This window comes from Perna viridis, chromosome 8 (genome assembly GCF_037379345.1).
Source record: "Perna viridis isolate PV_CMFRI_1.1 ecotype Kerala chromosome 8, ASM3737934v1, whole genome shotgun sequence".
In the NCBI taxonomy this organism is placed as follows: domain Eukaryota; kingdom Metazoa; phylum Mollusca; class Bivalvia; order Mytilida; family Mytilidae; genus Perna; species Perna viridis.
Genome location: NC_142452.1, coordinates 5,125,418 through 5,144,652, shown reverse-complemented (window position 1 = coordinate 5,144,652; position 19,235 = coordinate 5,125,418). Strand labels below are relative to the sequence as shown.

Genomic DNA, 19,235 nt, shown 5'->3' with positions numbered 1-19,235 from the left:
GAACATGTTTAACAGGGAATTACTTCATAACACAGTTTATAAAGTTTATATGTTTCCAAAAAGATATAAATTAAAGAAAATTCAATTAATACAAAAACATAATGACACCGATTTCAATGTTCTTTTCGAACGAGATTTAGTTTTGTTTTTGAATCAGCCACAAACCACATTTTCATTGAAACAAAATCTAATGCCAAGCTGGAACCTTCATCCTCAACAAAGGAGTTTATACTACTTTCCCTGTATTTCATTTCTATGTCATAACTCAGCATTGTATGAAAGAATTCAAATTATTCTGTAGTTGTTTTGAAGCCCCATTTCATTATTCGGTAAAAACGGTTTGCCTCTTTCAATTTCCGTAATATTTTTAATTTATTTTTCGGTTTCTCTAACATATATTTCATTTCACCAGCAAGAAAAATGGATCCGTCATCGTGTATAGAAACTGATGCACTTGGATCTGTTCTACAGCTTTATAAAATCTGCATTGTATGCATTAATTTATTTGTACGTTTACAATTTTTTTTCACTTTTTCAAACTTTCGTGGTGTCCTTTTTTAATTTCATAAAAATATGTAATTGTCATTTTGTTGTTTTTAATGACTAACAATTTCTATTCACGCTGTAACTTAATAGACCTTTTAATATTCCCGACCTTTACTTCCTTTTGTTTACTTTTGAGCAAAGGGACGTAACTCTCGAAACCGACCGACTGGTTTACTGTCCGACAAGATACTATGGACAGCAGTAAACTTCGAATTCAAATATTTGACTTATTGTAGTCGCTGTTAGTACTTGGATAGTTTTAGATAATTTATTTCAAATCATTTAGCTACTTACTGAAGTGTAAATAGCCGTAAGTTAAAATAGTTAAAGTTTCAAAGAAAATATTAAATGTTCTTAAAAGCATGCAGATTTGACCCAGTCTTATTTAGGACAAGTTTAAAATCAAGGTTAAAACTTAAAATTAAAGCATAAATTATTCTAACGATTGAGCGAAAAAAGCCTTCAAATGAAAAGCCTAGTTGTTGTATTGCCATTTGCGGCAATATCATTTCAACATCTGCGTATGGAGAGTTCATGTCACAACTCATACTTTAAGCCAGAGCTTTCCGTAACTACATAGTTGTTTTGTATCTTGCTAGACGTTTTAAAATTAATCTTCTCAAACAGGGTTTTATTGCTGCAAGGTTCAAGTTATCACTACAGAAGTTTTATGGTCGTCATCATGAACTGGTGGGTCATTACGGTGTATCCATCTGCACGATGATAATCGATTTGTTCAGTGTGACATACCCCGGCTTGACTTTTTCTGAGCAGCTCGGCGGAAGGATGTTTCTAAAAAAACAGAGACCACTTATCCTACGGGTCCCCTGGTTCATGCTCCTTGGTTTCAGTGGAGTTGCTCATTTTATTACTTTTGTTATATTTATGCATTATTGTGGTTATTTATGTTCCTTGTTGTGTGTGTCCATTATCCATGTCTGGTATTTGTCGATTGATTATATAATTCTATTTCCGCTAGAATCTTGGTACCCTTGATTACTCTTTCATCGACTGTCATTCACAGCGAAGAAAAAGAATGATAAAATTTACGAAAATTCTTTGTTCATACGAGAATCACTTTTAAATGTTAAGTGTATGATGTCTTGTCACAGTCTATATTTTCATAGACTTCTAAGAAAAACCTCGTATTGTTATTAAAATAAATGCTTTTGACACACGTCAATGGGAACAAGTATAATGATATGTGATAAAACTGCCGATGATGCCTTTTTAACATTTTTGGTCTATTGAACTCTTTCAGAATAGATTTCCAAAGAAGCAGCATCCGTTTCAACCTGTATTTCCTTTCACACTGTGATCTGTGAGAATAAAAAATCTTCTGATGCCGCAAACTGACTTGGTGTTTTTGGTAAAATGGTGCAAAAAAGGTAACACGTGAATAGTAGAATTTATGCAAATTTGAATGATGAATTCTTTATTTAGTATCCGTTAAACAACTTTTTGATCAACTGCGCCAGTTAGTTATAAAGATAATACAGCCACACCATTATCCATTTTTTTTTATTGTATTTGTATATATAATTCTATTTGTTTTATTTTGTTTTTCTTTTTAGCCTTATAAATTTGTACAGTTATATTGAAATGGTTACAACAGTTGATACTTAAATGACGAAAAGTAATCGAGAGAATCAAGATTCTTGCAGAAATCGAAAGAATGCAATCTAGGGATAAACCCTAGACAGAGAAAACAGATATATACAACAAAAAATGAAGTGATTAAAATAATATGTACAAAGAAGCAAATGTCAATAAGCATTTTGGACTAACATCGAAAATACGATATAAAACAACTCTTCGTCAGAATGGAACATATCATACTGAAAATCGACTAAATCATAAATACTATTTTATAGCTAATAGCGAAAAGGTATCGGAAAAGAATTATTCTTTTCCATCCAGGAAGATGGAATTAACAGTATTTTTTTTCCCACCCGATCGATGCTTTTGTTAGAACTTAATTATAATTAAACTGTTTCATTTTGTAAATATGTTGTTGCTACAATAATTATCAGGACAAAAACAGCTTGAAGAATAATTATTTTATTTAACAATTTAAATATGTGTATTATTTCACTCAGTGGTCTCTGCTTCTCAAAAAATAATTCCGTAGTTCGAAAAATACTACAATTACTTAAATTCTATATTTCAACAACGGAAAAATGGATAATGGTATGGCTGTATTATCTTTAACTAACTGATATCAACGTGAGATTGAGTCATAGTTTTAAATTGGTCCACAATATTTGTTATACAAACTGTTATTATTTTGAGGAAGAATCTGTTTAACTTTGGATTGCTTTGAAACGGAGAAAATGATTTTTGTTTTTCTACTAATGTTTGGACAATATTCGTTAACCATTACTACGACCAGTGTGTATGACGGACGTGATATGTTTCCAGCAGCAGAACCTGGCGAAAGTCGGAAGCAAGGACTTTCTTTAGAGGCATATCCAGCATTGTATGACAGAACAGTCAACTCCACTATTGTGCCGATAGTGACATGTACGTCTCTATCAACTTGTTCTCTCTATTGTTTGAGATACTATTGTCTGTCCTTGATATTTAAGACAGATACAAAGGAATGCATATTGGTTCATGAGAAGATTTATAACATAGATAAAACAATACCAGCCATTAGGACAACTTTCTATCACATGGTACAAAGTACGTACAATTAGTGGTCAGCTACACGTTTTCGTAGACTTATATAATCGTATATCCATATTTTTTCGTTATTTTTTATTTATAGTCTTTATATATTGAGTAAACTTTTCGTACAAAAATATAAATAAAACGTTTTTGTCCAAAACAGCAATAACTATTTATTATACTTCAAAGTCATCATACTGGTCATCAATACGAAGTTAACTTTTGATTGAGAAGCATTGAGACCCGATTTAGTCTGACAGGAAGTTAACGGGCAAGTCTCATTGACAATTAAACTACATCTTTTTTATATTTAGAACTGTAAAAGACATAATTCTTAATTATTAAAGAAAGCAATATATTCAACTTCGTCATTTGACTGGTAATACCTGTATTTTTCCAATGCAATTGACGCATTAGAAACTTAATAAACCACATAAATGTCGTAATTTTTAAGTCTCAGAAAAGCAAGTAATACATCTTTTCCAATGATAAATCATCATATTTATTGTAGGAGAATGCCCATCTGAGTTAGGATTTGTTTATTATCCTTCGCAGAAGTTTTGTGTTAAACTGGTCAGAACTAGGGAGCAGTATTCCAATTACCTCTATAGATGTCTATTGGATAGAGCAGCATCAGTTCGGGTTGACAATTCAAAGAAACTTAATATTCTGAAACATTATATAGGTAAGAGGTATTTTCTAATAATTCCCAAGTATTAAGGGTAAAGTCAGGCTTCGGTACCGGAAAACTTCACTATTTATCTTAAAAAATTACTTTAAGCCTTAATTCTGTTGAGGTTATCACATAATGTCATTAGTGAGATGTGTTTTTCTATTTCGTATATCACATTATGGAGACATTTTACATTTTGTTTCAACTATGTTCAAAGTTAGATATGGTATAAATATAAAGTAATTGTTGTGTTATTATTTTTTAATCAGATTCACAAGGTTTCACTGGTGACGACGACTGGTTCTTTATTGAAAGTAAACTTTATAATGGTGAATTCACTTTCGACGATAATATTCCTATGACGGTGTTTGATTGGACGCCTGGCAGACCTGATGGAGGTAATCACATTGTGATTGGTGGAAACAATCAGCAGTTCGATGACAGGCCTGATACTGAATATCACTACTATATATGTGAGAGACCGATGTATTGAACAATTTAGCTATAGAGGTTATGTGTGTTTGATTTAGATTAGATAAACATGATAAATACTGATATTACTAAAGGTTTATATTACAAGAAATAGCTTTTCTTAAAAGGTAGCCGTCTCTTCGCTGTTATCTAGTTTGGTTGCAAAACTAATAAGATCTTTTTATTATTTTTTTAACTTATAGTTTTGGTAGAGTGTCATACCCTGTTTTCAAATAATCTCAGCGGATGGTCCCAAATGAACTTATATTGTGGCCTCTCTTTGAGTTTCTCTTTATCGTGTCCAATTTTAACTATTTTTTGTATGTATTTGTTTTTGGATGTCATTTTTTTTTATTAAGGAATTTTTGGCAATTACTACTTACAATTTGATCGACTGATATCCATCGTATGTATACAACCTTTTGTATGTATATATACATACGCAAATCGTTCATATGGTTTACAACTAAATTTTGATCCTGTAATGCATTTAAGAGTTATAAACACAACCTATTATTTTCTGCTTACAATCAGCAGCTCTTAATATAGAGTTTTATTGGTATAACAGGACGACTGTTTATTTTCTGAATATATGTTAAGTAATGGAGTAGTCATAAACAATCGCTTTATCTTATATGTAAACAACTATTTGCTTGTGACATTTGTTTTGGAAAAGTGCTTATTATGATATAAAAGTACCATCCTTTAGACTATTCCATTTGACTACGGCCTGGATTTTATCAGTTCGGTAATTACCTTTCATGAATTGTAGGTGCTATGATATAGACTTTAATCCAAGATATGCATGTACAAAAAGAAGTTAAGGTAACTTGATGGTCAGAGAGAGTTGGTTACTATTTAAGATGTATTTATTGACAAAATATTGTCCATTTACTATGTATCTAGTTTATGATATATGTACTTTTACCTAATTTAACCAGTTAAATAGGGAGACCGGATTCATGTGAGCTACTCCTTAATCAGTATACCCCTGCTATTTCCAATGCAGATGAAAATGTTGTCATTGACCGCCAAAACTAACCAGTTATATCGGGAGACAAGATTCCTGTGACCTAATACTTAATCATTAATTATATCTCCGCCATAATGCGAATGAAAATGTTATCATTGTCTGCCAATGTAAAAGAGAAACTAACCCATAAATAGGAAATAGAAGTGTTGCACACTTGAAATCAATAACTGCACTACGGAACCCCTATTATACATGCCTGCTTAGATAGTATGTCATGAGTGTATAGGCCTGCAGCAGCGCTAAGCTTGTCGTATAAGACGACTAAATAGTGCTCAGAATCCTAGCCGGGGGCTAGGCGCTCTGCCCACAGAGCAACTGGGATGTGTGCCTCAAGTGGTGGAATGGGGTACCCCTGGCGTGTTACATGCTGGGGCTGGCTATAATACGGAAAACCTGACCGCAAACCATAGTGGTGCACCGTGTTGGGAAAGATGCCACGTTCCTCGCACGTTAAAGAACCCTGCTGTGGTATTCGATAGGAGTAGGAACCTTTGCGCTCCGCCACAGGAGGATAAATTGCCCGACGTTACCCATCCCCCCTTTTTCCAGTGGCAATCAAAATGTGTCGACCCTATTATCCTTGTGACCCATTCTTTTTTTTTTTCATTTCATGTTCATTTTATCATCCATTTCATGTTCATTGTCTGAATATAGCTGAAATATTGCTGCTCGGACGTTAAACCCCAACAAACAAACAAATATTATATCTCCATAACTTGTTTTCTAGGTTTTTCAATAGAAAATATCTTCAAACACAAGGTAGTTCTGTCTTTTTAAAGTTACTTTTTTCCTCTAAGTAAATTATAACAGTTCTTTCTTCCTTTCTTTTTCTATTATTCAGGTATGCCTAATTTATAAATTGTAAGAGCCGCCATCCCGTGCCTAGTGCAGATTTGCATAATTTAGACATAATGCATTATTCATATTATTGGTCCACTGTATTATTTGAAATCACGAAATGTCACATTTCATGTCACAAGAATGGATCATCGACCCGATATGAAAAGATTCAAGAGTGATCCCTGAATTATCAAACTGTACAGCTGACTATCGGAGAGGTGGCCAGTATCCTTTACTATTTATTATCCAACGCGTTTTGTACAATCTTATAATTATCTAGACTATTATGATTATACAAGGTACTATAAAAATGTAACTTATCAATGTATGTATAAAATGTATTAAACGGAGAGGGCTGCATTTAGTTGCTTAAATTGAACACTCAGTATCATATTAGATGAAATTAAAAAGAAAACAAATTAAATTAAAGGAAAATTTTGTCGGTATTTTATGTCTACCATATTTAATTTTTGACAGGTTTGTGTATGTTTCTGTTTATTATCAATTTATTAAAAGATCAATTTGAGTTTCCCGAATATCTAAATTATATATGTATATATGAACTTTTTATATAACACTTTTTTCTGATTCAAAAAGTCAATAACGTTGTAGTCATTTCAATATTACAAATTAGAAAGAAAAAAAAAACGGAACAGTTAACATTGATTATTTATTATTCATTTAAGACCGATGAGTAAACGAAATCTGATACATTTTCTAAAACCTCATTTTAATTTTGACTGATAAAAATACTATACGTTCAGAATTTTTTGCAATATTTCCTGCCGGTTGCATTATCAAAAAAAAAAAACAAACTTGCATGTCAACTGTTTACACATGTGTATCATTGTTCACCTTTTTCGACAAGAGGTGATATACATTGATTGACAACAGGTGTTGTACAATAGTTGACATGCATTATAATATTATGAAAAGTAACCTTAACGCGAAACCAAAATACAATCACTTTCCGAACAAATGACATATTTTCATAAATAGTACATCATATACTAACGGATATTATGTACATATGTGCCTGAAACTAAAATAAAACCCGCAGAAAAAATGTGTGCACTATTTTATCGGTATGAAATTTATTACTACTGTAATATTACAGTAAACCGTACAGCAAGCTGTTACCATATTTAAATAAACCACTCATAGGGCATTGTTTCCAACTATCTTGGTGCCGTTCAATTCGTTGAGTTTAATTATTTTATTATTTGTTAACATTCTGGTAAGTTCAGATTTGAATATGCTTGTATCTTGTATCACATGGTGTCAGTTACGTTCGATAAAAAATGCCATCTTTAATTAATAATCGAGTTTTATTTTTCGTATAAAAGATGTATCCTCAAAAATTCACATGTAATATTGTATTGTCAACATAACTATCTCTTTTGAGCGTATTTAATACTTCAGGATGTTTGCTGCTCATGTTTGAACACTTTTGTTAGATTTTTTGACTCCACTTGCTTTATTCATTTGATAGCAAAAATAGTTTTTGCCCAGCAACCCCCACTTTTCTTTTCATAAGTTCATTAAACACATCTGAAAATGTTATTTGAGAAGTTTATAGGACATCCTTGTTCTTTAGTCAGAGTTTTGATAAATAAAACCTGAATAAAAAACAAAAGCCTATGGAAAATCAAGTAAAATTCTTTTCCCGTCAAAATTTGAAATGCTTATATCTAAAATAAAAGCACTTTGACCCAACAATTTTTTCCTAATTATATTGTTCTAGCATTAATTATCTTTAAAAAATTGTACAGTTCTTTAAAATTGCCAGTATTCTTAAAAGAATATATGATAAACACTTATAATGATAAATATACAAACTAATATAGGGAACCTAGGACTTCTATTTTGCGTGTGATGGAATTGAATCTTTTCATGGGCAATTTGGTGTTATAAATTTGTATTCACCCTTTCCTTTTCTATTGCTTGTCAATACCATTTTTCTCAAATCTCGAAAATGTAGTTTCGTGTACTGTCACATGTATTTTTAAGTGATTATTGCCAACTGCTATTGGAATAAAAAGTCTGGTGTATGCAATGAAGGATATTCGATATTTGATTTTATTGTTTCAGAAATAAGAACTATGAAGGTATGTACCACATCGATATAAACTATGCAAGTTCAATTATAAAGGGTAAATAACAAAAATAATCATTGCAAAAAATACACATTTATGCGGGCTACTTGTTCACATATAGCTATATCGATAATCAGAGAGCAAGAACTGTTGGATGCTACTGATATAAACAAAACAAAATGACATGTAAATTCTGTATCTATTTCTTATTCTTAAACATTTTCAAAAACTCAGCTATAATTGTTTTGCAGTGTTTTGTAACGATTTGTTCATTGTGTCATAATTTTTCTTTTCTCTTTCGTCTAACAAAGACGTGAAATGTTATGAGGAACGCAGCAGGTATTTTTAAAAATGTAGAGGCGAGTTAGGGGAAAAAGCTCCTGGTCCATGATCCAAGTGTTTAGTGGAGTATATGTTGCTCATTTTGATAATTGTGTCTATTTTCACTGTCTTGTCGTTATTCTTGGATTCTGTTAAATACCGTTTAAATCTAGCTGGTTCCCTAAATTTCACTGGATTATAAATATAGTTTTCCCTGCAATACACAAGAACTTGTAAGTTTGTGGTGGTTTCGTGCCAAATTGACTGCTCATTATATGTTAGCTTTCTTGGTTACGCCGTACCATTTTTTTTTTTTTTTTTTTTTTTTTTTTTTTTGTAATTAAGAGTATAATAGTCGTACTCAGTCTTAATCATTCTGAATGCTGTATTGATGTTTCACACCATTTGGGAAGCGAGGTAAAGCAATTAAACGATAAAACAAAGACCAATTCGATTACATTTGTAGGGGAATTAATTGCAATTGTATACATTTTGAACACACAATTAATCAATCACTCTATAAGTGGAATTAATTTTACAATTAGGATTATAACAAATAGAAGTCAGCTTGAATGTCACCTTACACAATTTCATTTTTATCTAAAATCAAATAGTGTAAAAAACGTATATCAATCAGATTCCCATATTATATGCTCTTATTTAGTTTAATCATATTTTATCTATTGATATTAAACGTTTAAATTAGGTCAATCAAAGTTTGACAAGCAGGATTGGGAAGACATGCTTAGTGTACCAACAGGTTCGTCCCTAAAAGGTAAAGACCTTAATCATATTATAATTATAATAATTTCAGATTTATTTTTTTTTCAGTTAGAGGTAATATCAATATTCATATTGCTTCTCGTGATTGGGATAGGTTGTTCTTTTACATGTGACAGCTGCAAAGATGACCTAACTGTCTGTTTGGAAGAATGCACACCTTTGACAGGCAAATACGCGTGTTATTGTCAGAAAGTTTGCTACAAAGCCACACTTTTATGTTTGAATTCCTGTGTGAACCTGTCAGGATGGGACGCAATAATTGCAATTCTTAGTAACGAAGATTAAATTAATAATGATAACAAAACAGTAAATTTATTAAAATCTTGTAGTAGAAAAAATATGTTGTTGTTTATTTATAAACTATACTTGCACTGTTTATCCTCGGTCAGGGTAAATATACAATTTTTTTGTCTTACTTCACCTTTCAGTGGGTGTTAATATTTTTGTTGATGACCTGGTGATATAGTTAAGCTACTGTCATCACTTCACGCTTTTTCAAAAACTGTCTTCACTAAAACAAAATTTAAGCTGATTAATGAAGATCATACTGAATGTATCTTATCTAAACATTTTTAGTATGAAATCGTAATTCATAGACATTTTACCTAAAGTATTGCACTTATTGTGATTGGAATTTAAACAATTTGATTTACAGATTTTACTTTGAAAATGATAAAAGTATTTCTGTTGTTCAGTGGTTAGCACGATACTTTTAAAAAGACCTCCAACCTACAAGAATTGAATATTTTCAATGCTGTGTGCCCTGGGCAAAAAACTATAAACATGAGACAATGCTATCATAATATATAAGTTTTTTTTTTATTTAAAGTTATAGAACTGACAACAGCTTTAATATATATATTTTTTTATTTGTAATAATAATAATACATAATCTGTTTGAAATACACGCCAAATCTCTTCCTTGTTTTGAGAAAAACTGTCAACACTTTCTTTCAGAATCAATGTTACGGGGCACTACGATTACTAGCTACTTTATAGCAGGTTGGTATTAAATTAAAGCACAATTAATAACTATAACATGTGATTATAACAGGAGTTATATATTGATACAATCACACATGTATTTAAAGCATACGCCTTAAATGTATTGAAAGGCAGTGAATAATATTCTGCAGTAATTTGAAAAAAAAACTTATGTTAACCGTTGAATTAGTACAGAACCACATGCACACACAAATAGATAAGCCAACTGATATACATTGTTTGCAATAGAACTAAGAAGCAAAGATGATGTATTACTTCCATCGGTAATATAAACCTTTGGTGATGTCTAAATATTTGATAGGTTTTCCATTTTGAAAATCATTATTCGTTTTATTTCCCTCGTTAAAAAGAATTAAAGTAAAACAGTAATATTCAAATATTACAGTTAGGTGTTAACGACTTCATTACACAACAAACATTGATGGGTCTACAAGACAGAGTTCACATAGTTTATCCACAGTGGCAGGACCATCTGAAAAAAATAAAACTAACATATTTCATCGGAATATGCATCAATTTCCATAAATCTTACTGCCAATTTCAATAATATCAAGAAAGACTTAATAATGCAGTTTTAGAAAAATATATTGTTGTTTCAAAACTGTTAACTTCTATACTCCGAAAGAAAGAATATCGTTTGGCTAGATCTTTTAATATTAGTTTCCGCTATATAGATGACGTATTATCTTTAAACAATCCTAATTTCGTGGATTTGATACATCGCATCTACCCCAAAGAACGTAAGATAAAGGATACTACAGACACAGTAAGGTCACCCTCATATCTTGACCTACACTTAGAAATCGATGGTAAAGGAAAACTATTGACCGAACTTTACAACAAACGTGATGACTTTTCATTCAGAATTGTCAAATTTCCTTTCATCTGTGGCAACATCCCTTCGGCACCTGCGTATAAAATGTTCATATCACAACTCATACATTATGCCAGAGCTTGCCGAAACTACGCAGACTTTTTGTATCGCGCTAGAACTCTAACAAATAGGCTTCTGGAACAGGGTTGTGTTGCTACAAGATTGAAGTCATCACTACAGAAGTTTTATGGTCGTCATCATGAACTCGTGGATCGTTATGGTGTATTCATCTGCAACATGAAAACCGATTTATTCAACGGGTCATAGTTTTCCTTTCCTCATTTGTCTACCCCGGACTTGACTTTTTATGACCCACTCGGCAGGCGTTTCTAGAAAAAGCAGAGGACGCTTACCCTACCGGTGCACCTGGTTCATGCGTCCAGTTTTTAGTGGAGTCCGAGTTGCTCATTTGCTTTTGTTGCTTTGTACGTATTATTTAAATTACTTTATGTTCTTTGTTGTGTATGTCTGTTTTCCATGTCATGTCCGCTATAACCTTGGTTTCCTTGATTACTCTTACACCACTTGAAAAGAGGAGATAGCTAACACCTGTGCGAGTGCAAGTTAGGGGAATCGTTCCGTTATAAACTATTATGCATTACCCTAGTCTTGTAGGAATAAAGCTTTGAATTGAAATGACATGCACTTAACCGCTGATCATATGGCCAGTAATACGTCACGAGAAGGTGTAAATAAAGGCCGGTTCAAAACACTGAATGAACAAACTGCATGAAATAGTCAATTGTAATAGTTATTCTCGTTAAAACTAGTAATTTAAATAAATTTTTAGACACATATCGCTCACAAACTGTTCCGTTTTTTTGTTTTTTTTTTTTTGGGGGGGGGGAGAGCACATGTTTCAACCCGTGGGGTGAGATAAGGAATCTTGCACTGCTAAAAATAGGAATGTCCTTGTCTCTTTATTGAGAATATATTCTTAACCGTTTCAATTGTAAGGTCTTCAATTTCAGATCAGAATTACCATGAAAGTTTACAAAATTCTCATTCTTCAGTATTTTGGAAGTTGTTTAGCACCCAGTCGTATGTAGACTTAGCTCAAAATTTTGCGTGTAGACAAACCAATCAGCAAAATTATTAATTCACGCTCTTATCTGTCTAAATATATCATTAGAAATGTATATTTTTTGATGACGTAACTTATGTCTAACGTAATCAATATTAACTTTTGTTGTTCCTGATTGTCTCCCATTAGCAAAAAACATTTAGATTTCGTTTGTAAGTAATATATAGTTAGATATACAAATCATACTTCTCTCGTAAAAGATCCGTGAGAAAGAATCATGAATATGTACTTTTACCCTAAAGAATCTAAGCTCTCATACCGCTCATGACGTTTGAAATTCACTCTCTACGCGGCAGCCTGCCTTCTCAGAAAACGTAGAAATTTTCAAAGTTTGAAAAATGGGATTGATTTTACGTTGATTTGAATAACGTCAGAGAATTTCGGAAGGCTTGTCTGCAGCAATTAGCGACTGCCACTGGGTGAAGCTTTACACTTACCTAGTGCGAAAAATGAGTCTTTTTGAATATCTTTTCGAGCGGCTTCAATGCACCGCTTCAAAGCAAATAGTGCTGAACAGCTCATGCAGAGAGGAGGTTCCCCACAAGCTGAAAAACAATTTAAAAAATAATACTTGATAAAAGTATGACAGTTCAGTTGCATCATCAGCAACAATAAATATAACAAGCATATATGCAATGTAATGTGTAACTATAAGATGTATTGCAATAGCATGGGTTATTTTGGCAATTATTTTACTAATTAAATAATGGAAGGATAAATATAATAATTTCCTTTTTGTAACATAATTAACTATTAACACATATTCATTCGGTCGTTAGTGAGAAGACACGTCTCGTCCATTTGAAAATATGCAACCTGTGTCAACGTGTCATAATTTTCCAATTCTTTTTCGTCTATATACTTCGGTTTTTACATTTCATTAGCAACGGTGGCAATTCCAAGAAAATCAGAGGACGCTTACCCATCCGGTGCACCTAGATCATACTCCCAGTTTTTAGTGGAGTCTGAGTTATTCGTTCACTTTTGTTACTTTGTACGTATTATTTTGCTTATTTATGTCTTTGCTGTATGTGTCTGTTTCTCATGTCTGGTCTTTGTCCCTGTAAATTTTCTTAATTTCCATTTGAATCTTGGTTTCCTTGATTACTCTTTTACCCTGTCATCAGTACCTTAGATATGTGATAATTGTGTAATCCATATAGATAATCATTATTGCAATGAACTTTTTTACAATATTGATGAAATATAGACTCTAGAAGGCACGAGTCACCTACCATAATTCATTTCTCCGCCATGTGGATATTTGATGTTAGAAATAAAACAATATTCCGGCAATTAAACTTTTTCTTATAATGTTAGTCAAAAACTCCAAACATCGCTTACTACTTTCAAGGTCAGTTACTCCTAATAGGAATCATTTCGAACTACAACTCAGTTGAATTTTGTACTGCTAGGTATAAATATCATTTCTCATTTCATCTTTTTTGTTCAGTTTCTTTCTATCTATCATTGTTCTTAATTTTTTTTTAGCTATGGACAGCAAAAGGTCCTTTTCCGCATTCAAAGGGCAATTGTTCTTACACGATTGTCGTCCAACGACTTTGCAACAATGGAAAACTTTGATGGCCTTATTAAAATAATTGTTCTATTTCATGACAGTTTATTTCTATCTAATTTTGGTTTTCAAAATATTGGCTAAAACTGCACAAAGTGTCATTATTATTTATTTATTTATTTATTTATTTTTGCTTTCAAAAGCAATTAGTCTAACAAACAATGAATCGTCATTTAATCTCCAACAAATATAGACTTAAGGACCGCTCTTCCAATCGAAGAAGAAAAGACATCTGTCTTTGCTCTATATCTCATAGTATCAAAGGCATGTATAAAAATATGCTTTACCTTTGTGTTCTAAAAAGACACATAGGGGTTATGTTTTGGCACATAAAAAATTAAATCATTTTTGAGCGGAATACCTTATGAGACAAACATACCAACTTTCATCGAACACTGCCAACGAGTTTCAAAGGAGAAGATGTTTGAATATATTTGGGATCTTGGAAATTCAATTATACCCAATGACACCAAGAGTGTTAACAAAGATTCATAAATTCAAGTATTACCTTTAGATCGTAAAACGCCAGCTGGATTAGGAGCATTTTTCAGGAGGGATATCCTAAAATCAATAGGTATATCTGGAGCCATAGGTGGTTTGTATTCCTAGGGAATAAAATAATAATCAAAATCATGATTTAGCCAGATGTGGATAAGACATAACAAACACTATTTCTTCAAGTGAAATCATGGAAACATGCAGACTGACAAATACATTCTTAACTCCAGTCTTGTTGTATAAATTTGTATTAAAATTCATATTACTAATACATACCCATGTACTGTTGGTCAATAACTGGCCAGACTGAGGATTAAATTTTATCATCTCTGTTAGATAATACCCTAAGCCCATGACATAAGAACCTTCTACCTGACCTATATCTACCATTGGATTCATGCTGGAAAAGACAATTATTTCTAATAAATTTTCTCATCCATTGGTTGGTTCCCTTTTGCAAGTTATGGTATTCTGTATTATTTTTTACAGTTTGGAAAGAAAATATTTTTCATTATTACTTTACCTTTAATCTCAATTTGAACTGACAATATTACAAATTAAAAAAAGAATATAGTTAACCAATTATGACACACCTTGCCAAACTAACCAAACACGGTATGTGCAATAAAAATAAGAAATCGTTGAACACTACGTATTATTTTTTAACCCTGTTAAATTGTAAGAATGCATCGCAGACTTCAGCAGATGTAACAGTTTAAAGGGAAAATTATGATGTATTTTCCGTTTTCGAGTTGAATAAGATAACGCTTTTCTAAGCTGAAATATTGTCATCAAAATGACTGCAAAATAGAAACGTCCCAAAAAGAAAGAATTGTTGTATGCAATTTTTAGTCAGTAGCTTATACAGAAAAAACGGGTTTAAGTCTTTTTGATTTATTTATGTATGTTACAGTCAACACACGTTAAGTACACAATGTTAAGAAGTTGTTCAAAATGTATTTTAAAGCACTCGCCCTTTGTCTACCATTGCGGAAGGTGTCTGAAATGTTACCAGAACAGCTTTCTTCACGTGTATTTTTATGAGACTTTTTTCTTGTTGGTGTTCTAGAGTAACTTAGTATTATATAAATGGCAGTGATTGATCGACTGTTCGGAGTGTTATAAATTTTGATAATTCACATTGTGAAATAAATTCAACTTCCGGACTTTCTTCCCCAAAAAACTTCACAATATGAATAAAAATCGCAAAATCTTGGCACTCGTGCTCATATTTTTGTTATTAACTCAATACACAATTAATTATCCTATCTCATTGTCAATAACCTCTCTCAACATTGCATTTATTCGGTCTAGCAGACTTTGCCTTTCATATCCAAATTTCATATCCCAATCCTAAATATATTTGACTTCATACGAATCTTCCCCATAATCAATAAAATATATTCACTCGGTTTACCTGACTTTGACAACTGCAAACGACTTTTCTTTCCAGCCATACTATGTAAATTCACCTAATTATATATCCAAACAAAAATATACATGTATATATATTGCTACCCACCTTTCGCCACAATCATACAATATATCAACACGGTTGATCAGACTTTGTCCTGTCAGAACATCAAGTTCCATCTCTGTACATGTAACACCGTACGTGTTATATACGATTTCACCGGGGGTTTTCGACTGCTCGTATGCTCTTAAAATTCACAAGTAGTTCATCGTGATACAATTGAACATATACTGACAATATATTATTAACACATATGCATTCAAAGTAGTCAGATTTGAAGATATGGTCAAAATTACTGATTTATTTTACTAAATGCTTAAGTTTGTACTTCCGAACTTATGTAAAATAACATGATCAATCATTATACAAAATTAGGCATATTGATAATCGTCGAATTGTTGAAAAAACGTTGAAGTAAAACTTACTCTACCACTGCACCTGGTCCATGCTCCCAGTTTATAGTGGAGTCCGAGTTGCTCATTTGCTTTTGTTACTTTGTATGTATGATTATAGTTACTTTATGTTCTTTGTGTATGTATGTTTTCCATGGTCTTAGTCCCTGGATTACATTCTTTTGATTACCGCTATAACCGTGGTTATCTTATTACTCTTTTATATATCTTTAAAATAAGATTCTTATGACATACACGTGACGTTCCGATAAATCGACTCGTTCCAACTGACATTTCTCTATTAGTTTTTTCCACGTAGGATTAGTCATCTTCGCCTTCACTGGACCGATCCGTCCCATTAACTGCTGGCAACACTTCTGAACTGCCTACAAACATATATCATTATAACAAGTTAGTGTAGGATGACGATTTTTTTTTGTGTGTGTAAATATGATTTTGACACTCAGCAATTTCATGTGGTTTTTCAAATTGCCAAAAAGGGGGCTTTTCAAATTGCCAAAAGGGGAGAAAATACTTTTAGCGTTGTAAACTTAAATGGCAGGAACATCTATGGGCAATATTGATGACTTCTCGGGGACAAAAAAACTACTGGATTAAAGAAAGACACTAAAAATAATGCATATGGTCTTGCAACGAAACAGTATCCTCCCTGTCTAACATTTTAAACTGTAACATTATTTTTCAAATTCTCCGCGTGCATTTTTATTTAATTTTGAAATATTTGTCTGTATAATGTCTCATAAAATGCTTTAACAATTTGATGAAATAGGACGAAAGGAAAACAAATTATTTTGCAACGTGGCTCTGATTAAACCTTAACAAGAATAATGAATAAGTGAAAAATAGCCACTTTTAAATGGTAACAACAAACAAATAAAATACAAATAAAACAAAAAAGGGCATTCTGATATCGATAACTCCTCAAGAGGAGAATTCTATATGACATTCAAAAATGATTTTGAGATTGAAAATTATTTCTAAAAGAGAAAAATTATTACAAAACTAAGATGCTGTAATATCAATCTTCTTATTGAAATTGGCAGGAATATATATTCCTGTTTATTATACTAGATATCCGAATATTGATAAAATGAAAGGTTTATTATATTTTTGCAACGTAAATGCTATATTTATTTAAATATTGAATGCAGAAATTTCTTTAGATTTGTACCATATATCAACTGTATTCACCATTACTTTGTCCATATGCTATATAATATGTTTCTCTTCTTACCCGAATGTCTGGGTGAATAAAGAACTTGAACTTGAAAATAAAAAAAATATAAATATGAGCCCAAATTTTCTGCCTTACGTCAGGGGCAAAAGGTATAGAGGAGAAAACTAACAACAACTGTCGATCCCTACCACAGAGACAAGGTCAAAGAAGGTCAAAGTCGAAGAAAGAGACGTGTTTTTACTTTTTTGTATATGTGATTTCAACAAATATGAATTTCACAAGTCACCAAATATTCACAGAACAAAACATGATTATATTCAAATTTACTTCACTCGTACCAAGCAGCATAACTCTGAACTAATGCTTCCGCCTGTAACGTCATCGTTAGCATTAGCAGTCGTATCGTTCGCCTTTACAGTAATTATATCCGTCGGTACTCCTAACTCAAAAGCGCACACTTGGGCTACCTGTAGATAAACAGAAAACAAATCTTTAATAATTGATTCAATCACTGTTTATGTTTCAGGTTTTCCTCACAGTTAAAAGATATGTACATGTTGTCGGCGCCATGCGTTATCTTCGGGGTCATAACAACTTTATTCCACTACCACCGTGATGGAAACTATTGACTATTTTTCCTAAAATGAGCTATCCCACTCTTTAATCCAACCTACATACATCCTTTCTATCGAGGCATATAAGCTATAAATGTTCCAGCTCTAAAATGGAGTTTCACCTTAGTATTGATTCCCTTGTACTTTTCTTTCCATCAATTGCCTATTGTGCCTTACCAAATATTTACCCCCTTGTGTTAATCGATCCACTTTCTATCCAATTACGGGCTATACAGTTACACCAGACATATATTCTTAATTGTTAATCTCCTGTCTACTTTTCATTCTTCCATGGGTTATAGAGTGTCACCAGACATATATACCTTAGTGTTAATCCCCTGTCCACACTCTATCCCTCCATGGGCAACAGAGATACTGCCATCTCCGGCATATATGTTGACAATGGCATTGTAATGAGCTAGGTAATAGGAAATTGCAAACTTCATCGGAACTACGGAAAGGCCACGCTTTTTCCACCTATTTGCCTGTAAAAGATTTTCAAAAAATGCTGGCATTCCTTTAAGTTTCATTTAAGTGATAATATAAATTTACGCTTTGGATAGGTTGACAACTTCATAATAATAATACAGCCAGTTTTAGTTTGTATTCATGTCCGTATTTGCGCATTCATGATACAATGATTTTAAAAAATAGTCACTTTTTTAAATCCTGTCTTATGCAAATTTATATACTAAACATTGCAAAAATACACCCTTAGATATGTGTATACTTCCAAAGAGTAATCAATGTACCAAGGTTCAAGCGGAAATCAAAAGAAAGTAATCCAGGGACAAAGACCAAACATGGAAAACAGACATACCCAACAAAGAACATAAAGTAACTAAACTCATACATACAAAGTAACAAAAGCAAATTAGCAACTAGGACTCCAATAAAAACTGGGAGCGTGGACAAGGTGCACTGGTAAGATAATCCTCTGTTTTTCTAGAAACACACACCGAGTTGTTCATAAAAAGTCAAGTCCGTTGTAGACGAAAGAGGAAATGAAAACTATGAAAGGATGGACAAAACGATCCTCGAGTTCAGGATGACGACCATAAAACTTCTGTAGTGATGACTTGTAGCA

General features: G+C 32.3%; 2 protein-coding genes across 3 annotated transcripts in view; one reads left to right on the top strand and one right to left on the bottom strand.

Moving 5' to 3' along the window:
* The first annotated feature begins 2,176 nt into the window (after nt 1-2,176).
* Nucleotides 2,177-6,671, top strand: LOC148609050 (uncharacterized). Its single transcript, XM_088542866.1, has 3 exons — nt 2,177-3,231; nt 3,728-3,901; nt 4,159-6,671. The coding sequence occupies exons 1-3, from the start codon at nt 2,880-2,882 to the stop codon at nt 4,380-4,382; spliced, it is 750 nt and encodes a 249-aa protein (XP_088398992.1). The 5' UTR covers nt 2,177-2,879; the 3' UTR covers nt 4,383-6,671.
* Nucleotides 6,672-9,762: 3,091 nt separating this feature from the next.
* LOC148609049 (uncharacterized) overlaps nt 9,763-19,235 on the bottom strand; it is a 30,412-nt gene continuing 20,939 nt past the window's right edge. For both annotated transcript variants that reach the window (XM_088542862.1, XM_088542863.1), the window contains 8 exons: nt 18,472-18,633; nt 17,873-18,001; nt 16,592-16,722; nt 15,993-16,130; nt 14,747-14,870; nt 14,481-14,577; nt 12,834-12,941; nt 9,763-10,910 (listed from right to left, as the gene is read on the bottom strand). In XM_088542862.1, the coding sequence (XP_088398988.1) occupies nt 10,843-10,910; nt 12,834-12,941; nt 14,481-14,577; nt 14,747-14,870; nt 15,993-16,130; nt 16,592-16,722; nt 17,873-18,001; nt 18,472-18,633 (957 nt within the window). In that variant the 3' untranslated portion in view covers nt 9,763-10,842. The remainder of the gene's footprint in view (nt 10,911-12,833; nt 12,942-14,480; nt 14,578-14,746; nt 14,871-15,992; nt 16,131-16,591; nt 16,723-17,872; nt 18,002-18,471; nt 18,634-19,235) is intronic.